Source organism: Chinchilla lanigera, unplaced genomic scaffold (assembly GCF_000276665.1).
Source record: "Chinchilla lanigera isolate Chin_1 unplaced genomic scaffold, ChiLan1.0 scaffold00100, whole genome shotgun sequence".
Taxonomy (NCBI): domain Eukaryota; kingdom Metazoa; phylum Chordata; class Mammalia; order Rodentia; family Chinchillidae; genus Chinchilla; species Chinchilla lanigera.
Window position 1 is genome coordinate 1,994,343 of NW_004955501.1, and position 10,020 is coordinate 2,004,362.

Here is a 10,020-nt window from a genome sequence, read left to right on the forward strand (position 1 = left end):
AAAAAAAAAAAAAAAAAAAAAAAATCATAGCTAAGGAGCTAGGAGCTGAGAAGTGAAGAAAGAGATCTGATGGAAGAGGAGGTGAGGTGCCCAAATTTGAACTGGAGACTCGTCTGATAGTTCTAGAGCAGGAAGTCAGGGGAGGGACAGCCAATAGCTCTCTGTCAGCCTGTGGGCACTGCAAGAAGTCTGCTGCAGTTGGCTCTGGAAGAGAAAATGACTCGGAAGAAGGAAAGAAATAAGAGCAGAAGTTATCAAAAAGGAAAGGTTGGGAGTTATCAGTTTGTTAGAATGGTGCCAAACATTCAGCTTATTATCCTGAAAGCAACTGGACCTGTTGAGAAGGTGGACTCCTTGTTGCTCAGTGGCAGTTAATGACTGTAGTTTTGTAGACTGTAATGGACCACCCATACCAGGAAAGGAAAAAGTTAAAAAAGGCCATATGTGGCAGTTTTCAAACAAGTAGGTTGATTTGGCTTGTATAAAGGCAACGATGCCTGATTTGGAACAGAGCAATTTATGTTGTGATGCTTTAAAATCCATCCTGGCACACTAATGACTGTGTCGGCTGGCAGCTAAGAACTTGCTGAAATGCAAGTCTTTCACCATTGATAAGTGACACTTCCCTTTCCAGAAAAGAGCCTTTCTAATCTCTCAAGTGGTGGATTTACCAATTTGCATAAAATATGTCATCCTCAATGAACACATTTATTATCTGCCACAGACTTTCCTACTGTCTTAAAATTTCTTTAAACAGATCAATTTTCAATGAATCAGCACCTTTAAATTGAGCTGTATTGGGTGAATCTGTTAAGGGAGAGGGAAGGGGCAGGAATAAAATGATTTTTTTCTATTTTCATGATTTTTTTTTTGATATATCTAAATGGTTGAATCACCAATTAGGTTAGATGCTAATTAAATGCAAAACAAATTACTAGGCTATGCCAATATGCTTGTTAAGAGTTGCACTTCTCAGTTGTTTATCATTTAACTCTATGAAAGAGCATCAAACAGCTTGGCTGAGTTCAAAGAAGCCTTCCAACCTCCAGAATATACAATTCCTGGACGTAAAAGAAACACTCCAGAATCAACAGTCTATTCTCACATCCCTCAAATACTACATACACCAGCTGCTCACATTTGCCCTATTCTTGTGGTTATTTATGTGAAAGCCAAGCCTGAAGGCCCCCAGGGAGTCAGACTTGGGGAAATGGCAAATGAGTTAACTCAAAATTTTATAAATTTATTTTTTTCTAATCATAAATGATCCTTCACATCACAGATATCACTCACTAAAATTACAACTTAGTCACCTCTTCCCATATACTCTTTCATCAAATCATTTAAGGCCTTCAAGAAATGATAATCAGAAGCTCTCTTGTATCAGACTAAACTATAAGTCAAATTTTGAGCAAACTTGATAACAGATGATTAGTAATGTAGTATACTTAATTTCATTAAAATCACTTTACTCCTTAAATGTCTGTAGGAGAACACACATACACACACACGTTACTTAAGTTCAAGAGAAATTTTACCAAGTTCTGTCATTGACAAGGATATTGTATACAAAGGACAAGCATAGTATAATCCGTCTCATCAAAAGTAGCATGTACCAAAAATTAAAACATGTGAGCTCTTTGACTAGCCATTCCATTTCCAGGAAGAGATCCTAAAAAGGTAATCAGTAAATTACATAAAATGTACATGAAAAGATTTTTTTCATGGCTTCCCTTATCAAGGAAAACTAGGAACTAATCTAATTTCTCATTAATGGGGGAGGGGTCAAGTAAAAGCATCAATGTAATATTACAAAGCCACCCAAAAGCATAATATATGTGAATATATAACAAAAATTTCATATCACATTGGTGAGGAAAAAGGTATAAATGAGTATTCATAGTGTGATTCTTTCAGTATAAATAATTGTATCTATACACGCACTTGTGAATGGTAGAATTTTAATTATTCAATATTTTCTTCTTCTTTATTTTATATAGGAGTATGCATTTACTTTAAAATAAATTTTTTTCAAAGTGAATCATTAGTTTGTATTTTAGTCAGCCTAGAACAGTCCCCAGGAAGCCAACTGTAGTTCCTGTATTTCCATGCCTTCTGTGGGGAGAAAACTGTGAATAAACAGACCATGTTACACAGAAACCCTGAACTGCTTGTGTCTAGAACCTAAACCAAAACAAAGGTGAAAGACTTCACAGACTGAGGAGGATGCCTCTACTAGAGTGTTTGAAAGAATTCAGTGTGTGCATATATTTTTTTTCATGACTAACTAAAAATACAATGTAGATTCCAAATAGTAGCAAAAAGTATAACATAATTACCATTGGCTTTTCTTACATAAGTTACCATCCCATAAATCTTCATATTATTGCAGGAAAATCTGACCTGAACAGATGGTTCTCATGCTGTTCTCTAAAACATGCACAGATTTCTAATCTTCTGGACCAGGAAATGAAGTCAACACTAAAACAGTAAACACCACCATCCATCTCCGAGAATTTCACTTTAAGAAGCTGCTAATAAAAGCAGTATTTCCTCCTTTAAAAATAGAACACAGAGATGTTTTTGTCTTAATGCAATGTCCCCTCAACAGAATAACAAAATGTAGTGAGCTATTTGGGGAATGGGACAAAGGAAGTGAGGTAGGGGTTATGACCGGTTAGCTGGCCCTGAGCCTTGCCAGTTCTGGAGAACCCTCTCACTGTGGTTCTTGGCAGGTGGCAGCACTTGGCTGTCTCCAAACCTGACCCTCACAGGTCTGTGGAAGGCACAACCCTAGAGGCTGACACTCTGCTAATTAACTCTTCACCTCACCAACCTGAGAGCCTCTTTTCCATGTGCATCTTCCTAGAAGCAGTTCCACAAATAGAACTTCTTAGCTCAAAGACTCAATAAAAGATTTTCTATCAAGTAATACGCAGCTTTGAGATTGAACTCTTGCTCTACAACATTCTAGTTGGTTAAGGCTGTCAGGAAGTTGGAGGGGCCAGCAAGACTGTGTCTAAGGAGGAACCGGGCCCAAGGACATGGCTTACTAGGTGAAGAAATTGGTTATGTAAAGAGAGGATGAGCAAAGAAATGTGTGGAGGATAATGGAAGCCACATTCTCAGCATCAGAAAAGGAAATTACAAGGCCATTCATTTACAGCTGGAGACCACAGACCCAACAAAGCAATCTCTGGGAAACTCCCGCTCATCCCTGAAACTTTCCTGGTGGCCCACATGGAGAAGCAGCTCACGAAACAATTGGCTTGTGGAAACAATTGTAGTACACTTTCTGCTGGGCTGTATTACTGTCCTTGACACAATATCACTGTGAGTGGTGAATGGAACATTAGCCACTGATAAACTGCTAACTCCAAGTTTAGGGATTATGTCTATCCTTTTTCTTAGTAACTCCAGGTCCTTGCTCAGCACAGGACTCAACAAATGCTGGCAGAACACAACCAGCCCTCTGGTTTATATCTAGATGTCCCCCCAAAGCTTCATGCACTCATAGGTGGGGCCTTTTGGAGGTGGCTGGACCTAGGGTGTGTGATACTGGGTTTAGGGGTTGGTGACAATTAAATGGGTTTAACATTTAATTATTTGGTAGGTGGCACCAATCAACAGGCTTATAGCCTGAATAGAATACAAAAGGAGAGAGGGAAGGTAGGCTTGACGCTTGCTGCTGCTGCTTCCTGCTTCCTGTTTCCTGCCTGGTTGCCATGAACTGTTTCTCCTCTGTGATGCCCTTCTGCCTTGCTCTCTTGCTATAAAGCCAGCCGACTATGGACTGAAACCTCTACAAACTGTAGGCTGAAATAAACCTTTCCTCCTTTAACTTTTTTGTCTCAGCAATAAGAAAAGTAAGACAGCTGACCTGCTATGAAGAAAGTCCCTCCCCTAAATAGAGAACTCTACTTCTGGATCTAATTAATTGTGATGCAGTTAGGTTGCTGCAATTTTGTAACTCTAAGGAAATCCAAGACAAAATGAAAATCTGACTGTTGTCCACTGGTATCAACAGCCTCATTCACCTTTGTCATTTTCACTCTTACTTAGAACAGTGACTCTGCCAGAGTTACACACAAACCAGGGCTCTTTAGAAAAATGAAAATTCAATCACCTAATATTTCTTCTTTCCTGCACCAAGTTCTTAAAGAGTTCAGTGAAGTCTCTGACATTTTAGGGTCCTAAATAAAAATAAAGAGAGATGCAAAGCAAGTGATACTATAGTCAGAAATTAATCAAACACACTTTAGTAAAGCTGGCAGGCATGTGTACCGAGTCTATATCCAGTCATAACTAAGAAATAGTGTTAAGGGCACATAAAGTATTATACTGCATATGTCCATGATTACATAATTCTACTATAGCAATGATTATAACAAACCTAGAGTCAAGCAATATAACATATGTAATGTTATATAAGTACCAAATGCTTAAATTATACATGAATATAAAAGTTATAAGGCAAAATAAAGTTTTGGTGAAGGGAAAGAAAGCTCTGTAACCTCATGTCACCTCTGACATCTCCCTGCCAAGCAGAAGGTACTTTTTAGGCCAGATCAGAAAGTAAATGGATAAAAACTGAACCAGGAAATGCACTAGAGTGACTGTCATTCTCTTTCTCATATCCAAGCCAGTAGACAGTGGGTATCAATGTAACACTGTGGCTACTTGGAAAATCTGCTAAGAGATAAAAAACAGAAAAATATATGCATGGTGAGGGGAAACGAGACTTTGCCTGATTTCATAATCTATATATTCAGGGGGAATGTTAAGTAAAAAGAGGGTGTAACAGTGGCCCCAAACATCCTGAAATGGTCATGTACGTATTTAAGAATAATATTCATGGCACAGGGTGTTCTCAGGCAGGAAAATGAAACAAGACTCATCACTGACAAAATTTTTGTTTTCTTTCTTTTTTCTGTTTTGTTTTATCTTGGAGACAAGGTCTGGCTAAATTGCCCACGCTGGCTTCAAACTTGCAATCCTCCTGGCTTAGCCTCCCCAGTGCTAGGATTACAGGTGTCTGCTACCATATCCAGCTCCAGAAACATTTTTAAAGTATTCATGAAAAACAAAAAACAGGGTCTAGTTAGAATGTGATTATTTCCATCACCTCTTCTCTAACCACCAAATTCCAATCCCAGCTTGGAAAACTGTATTTCGATTCAGGTCACCAGGAATCAAAGCTCTTCTAGCATTTAATTACTGGAGACATTTTTCATCCTTATTGTGATAACCACAAATAATTAAATTGCTAGATATGCCAAAGACTATAGAGATTGGTGGGAAGACCTACACTGGATAGCAATGCTAGTCAAGGTAAAAGGTATTGAGAATTTAGCCACCCATTTGAACTAAAAATACTGTGCTGTCAAAGTTTAACTTTATAAGTTCCAGCTGAAATTATACTTGATTACTGGATATATTTACATCTACACATATTCTCATGACCTCCTTAAGTCTATTTCTTTGGGAAAACTCAGAATTATATAAAGCAGTGTTTTGACTTTATGACTTGTGGGCAGAAGATATACCGCAGTGACTGAACAATTGTCTAGTATGCCTGAGGCCCTGGATTCCATTTTCACCACCACAAAATAAAAACAAACGAATAAATAATTTACAATTTGGTAATCCATTAATATCCCTGAGAGTTAATATCCTTGCCCCCTCACCAAATTCATAAGCTGAAAACTAATGCCCAGTGTGAGAGCATTAGGAGGTAGGGCCTTTTGGAAGTGATTTGGTTTTGCGGTCAGGGCCCTCACACCTTGTGCTACATCAGGACACAGCAAAAATACCATCATCTGTGAACCAGGAAGGAAGCTCACCTAATTTGTTCATGCCTTTTTCCCCCCAGTACTTGGAATTGAACTCAGGGCCTTATTACTAAGCTGCATCTCTACCTCACATTTTATTTTTTATTTTGAAACAGGGTCTTGATAATTTGCCCAGATTAGGCACAACGTCAGCCTCCCACAGTGCTGAGTTTACAAGTCTGTGCCACCAGGCCCAGTGCAGCCTTAATCTTGGATTTCTCAGCCTCCAGTAGAGAAGTAAATTTCTGTTTTTTATAAGCCAGTCATTTTATTATTGCAGCCTAAATGAACTAAGACACTCCAAAAATATTATTTTCTCATTTCACATCACTAAAATAGAAGTATCAGCTACATTAATTAATTAAACAAAATTCAGTGTGACTGCTGGCCCCTCTTCAACTTGGGGCCTTGGGCATGGTACTGTACTACTCATTCCTGACAAGCTCACTGACAGGTTTGCCAACACAAATAGACAAAGCCTACTAGATCTTGTTCAGAAACAGAATTAGTGACTAGATAAAAGCAATATGGTTACCATGAGTAAGTAATTCACAAAAGAAAAAATACAAATTTCCAGTAAACACCTAGAAAGAGATACAGCTTCTGTAAAAGACACAGAAACAAGAATTAAGTGAAAATGAAAGCCAGGTGTGGTGGTGCACACAGCCGATGCAATTTAATGGTTTAGCAAGATCTTGTCCCTGTATCAAAACTAAAAAAAATAAAAAGGGCTGAGAGTGTAGCTCAGTGTGAAGGTCCTGGGTTCAAGCCCCCATACTGGGGTGAAAAAGAAAGAAGAATGAAATCTGTTTTGCCTCTTAAGGGAGAAAAATGAAAAAGGCTGATTATCTCTACAACAAACTGCCAAGAATCTAGAACATCAGGCACTACCGGTTGCAAAGCAAATTGTTAGTTTTTGGGAAAAGCTAACATGTACCAAAATGAAAAACGATATTCTCCCTAAGCCATTACACAGAGGTAGATTAAAAGAATGTTCACAGCGGTTTGGTTTTTTTTTTAACCAAAAGCTGTAAATGCCTCTTACAATTGGTAGCATTTCAGTGAAGTATATGATTATTTATGAATCTAATTATCGGGAAGTATTTACTCCAAACTACTATGTATGGTAGTTAATTGAGACTGGCTTACTGGAGAGCTTTTATTTTTTACTTCGATGTTGTTTCCATTTCTTATAATTAGCCGTATTTTAAAATACATACTACAGAAACAAAATCCTTCCCATTCAGCTATTCTATTAAAATTCAGCTATTTTAAACTCCAAGGAGATAGGAATACAGACCAAATACTCATTCTTTTGTTTTATTGTTGAGAAAGTTATTTATATACATAATAGATACCAAAAAATAATGTTCAGGCTTGAGAATTTTTTTCTTCCTTAAGACATTTGACCAATCTTAAGTGTATACATTCTTACGGATGGGTGGCTCCCTTTTCAGAATCTCACTGAGAGAAATTCTCATTTTGGTTAAATAGTGGGCTTTGGTACTTTTTCTTTTGGTTATTAAAAAAAAAAATCCAAGGAATAGCTCTTAAAAGAAAAAAAAGGCAGCATATCAACAGTTCAAAAATACTACAGGCACCTGGGTGTGGTGGCACACTCCTGTAGGCCTAGCAATGGGGTGGCTGAAGAAAGAGGAGTGCTTCAAGTTCAAGGCCAGTCTGAACTCCACAGACAGACCCTGTCTCAAAACAAAACAAATACTACAAGCTAATCACCATCTTAAGTACTATAAAAGTAAATACATCACATTGTTACTCTTTGTAGAAAATACTTTGCTTTGTTTTGGTTTTTTGGTATTGGGAATCGAACTTGGGACCTTGCACTTGCCAGGTAGGCACTTGTGCCGCTGAGCTGTATCTCCAGCCCTCTTTGTAGAAAATACTATTGTGTGTATACAATGGCTGGAAATAAAAAATTACCTTTTTTGGTGGCACTGGGGATGAACCCAGTGGCAATCTACCAATGAGCTACATCCTCACATCCCCTGACCTTTTTTCTCAGACTTCTTTTTGAGAACTGGTCTCAAACCCACAATCCTGTCAGCCTCACGAGCAGCTGGGATTAAAGGTGCGTATCATCATGCGTGGCTAAATAATTACTTCTTATGAAGCAATCTCCAACAGAATTTTGAATCTACTGATGAGCTGAATTTAACTAAAAAGTAAACTAGGAGAATAATCCTAGAGTTTAAAATGTAATATTTTTACAAAACCATAAAATATGGTAGATTATTATTATAGAGGGATGCAAGACTGATATAAATGTCAACACTATAAAGGAAAAAAGATATTTTAATATGTAAAATTTGAATTTTTAAACAGCTTAAAATACTATGTACAAAGTTTTAAAAATAAGAAGAAAAAATTGCAAAATATGTAATGTACAAAGAACTTTCATAAACCAAAAAATATATAAGCACTCCAGTAAAAGATAAAGATATGAATTAGCAAGGTATAAAAAAAGAAATAAATATAGCAAGTAAATATATGAAGAGATGTTCTTTTCTGTCTGTCCAGTTGGAAAATCCTTTAGTAAAATCTAATTTCCATGAAAATGTAGGGTTACTTTAATGTTGATAGTGGTGTTCATTAGTATATATTTTCATTTATTTGTTTGTTTACTTATTTATTTACTAGTGTGACCCTGGGGATCAAATCCAGGGCTTATTGCATGCCAGGCAAGTGCTTTACCACTGAGCTTCACACCCAAGCCTTTTTATTTTTTTATTTTGAGACAGTGTTTCATCAAACTGCCCAGGCTGGTCTTGAACTTGCAGTCCTTCTGCTTCAGCCTTCTGAGTAGCTGAGGTTATAGTGGCACACATTTTCTTCAGGATGACCTGGAAGTAGTATTCTTGCAATCAGTATTTCCTTTTTTTTCAATAAGTGTTCCTTGCATGCCCATACATGTGGCAGTGCTGGAGATGCTGAGAATAATACAAAGTAGAAGAAAGAAAAGGAACAACTGAACAAATAAGTGAACAAATAAAGACATCAAAAATAAAAAGTATCTATCCTCTGAACCATCAATTTTCACCCTGGACCTCAGAGCAAGACCCTGTGTCAGAACAAAGCAAAACAAAAACTTCACAAACCATAAACTATCCATATATTTGAAATTGTTAGTTATTATCTAGATATTGTATTAAAATTTATATTTTGCTTAAGCTTCCTTTGGGCATCTTTTTTTAAATATCAATATCGGTTTTACACCTTCCTAAGGTAGGTTTGGTTCGTTTTCTTGTCCTTGTTGTTGTAGTTATTTATTTGTTTTTCTTTCTGATGGTGATGAGGCCCAGTATAAGGCCTAAGCACGCCAAGCAGGTTCTCTGCCACTGGGCCCCAGCCCCACCCCTTCTACACCTTCTAGAATGTGTATGCTTGCTCACTTGCTCAGCCAAATACAAAATACCTCAATCCACAGGCGCTGTGCTTTTGGATTGTGAAAATTAATGGTACTACGGAATCCAGAAACATTAGAGGCGTCCAAAAATAAAAACAGATGACAAAAGTTTTGTAAAATGTGTGACCATAGTGCAAGATGACTTTGAAAAGCGATGTGCCTTGCATGTGTGCAAATACACTCATGTACATGTCTCCTAGATTCGTGTGTGTGGATGCCTGTTTATGCTCAGTGTGTGCTTTCACGTAGGTAATCAAATCTGCTACGCATATGCTTTATCAGCGCGGCCAAGGCGAGCCGCACTTGCTTCCAACGTCATCTTCAGGAAACCGGTATCAAAATCATCTGCAGTGAGTTTCGGTGCCTGGCTGGCTCCGCTATGTCCACCTGCCTTGGACATGGGCTGGTTTTGGCAAATGAGCCCATTAGAAGGTCACAGCAGGCCGCGGCCCAGGAAGGCCGCTGAGGAGGGAACAAGAGTACCTTCAGCACCACGGACACGGGCATCCCCATCCCTGGCTTTGCCCGGAAACTGCAGCGAAATCGCTCTTGCGCCGGGCACGCTGCTATCCCGGGCCGCCAGCGTCGCTCGGTCTGGAACTTTCCGTCTGTCTCCTCGTGGAGCCGGGTGAAAGCCCGAAGAGGGAGGCCTCGTGCCTGCCGCCCCCCTGGCCGACCGCTTCTCTCTCTCCTTTCAAATGAGGCCGAATGGGTGCCACGCCCGGGGACCGCTGGGGCGGAGACGCTGCTGTCCCCCTGCCTCCT

The 10,020-nt window shown here is 38.7% G+C and overlaps 2 protein-coding genes across 2 annotated transcripts in view; both read right to left on the reverse strand.

Annotated features, from left to right (window-relative positions):
* Slc35g2 (solute carrier family 35, member G2) overlaps positions 1 to 4,205 on the reverse strand; it is a 24,422-nt gene extending 20,217 nt beyond the window's left edge. Inside the window, exons 1-2 of the mRNA XM_005406778.2 lie at positions 4,127 to 4,205; positions 2,404 to 2,556 (exon numbers count right to left, since the gene is read on the reverse strand). The gene's annotated coding sequence lies outside the window, so the exon portion shown is untranslated. The remainder of the gene's footprint in view (positions 1 to 2,403; positions 2,557 to 4,126) is intronic.
* Positions 4,206 to 8,615: 4,410 nt separating this feature from the next.
* LOC106146891 overlaps positions 8,616 to 10,020 on the reverse strand; it is a 17,639-nt gene continuing 16,234 nt past the window's right edge. The window contains exons 4-5 of the mRNA XM_013505729.1: positions 9,739 to 10,018; positions 8,616 to 8,779 (exon numbers count right to left, since the gene is read on the reverse strand). Coding sequence (XP_013361183.1) covers positions 8,732 to 8,779; positions 9,739 to 10,018 — 328 coding nt within the window. The 3' untranslated portion in view covers positions 8,616 to 8,731. The remainder of the gene's footprint in view (positions 8,780 to 9,738; positions 10,019 to 10,020) is intronic.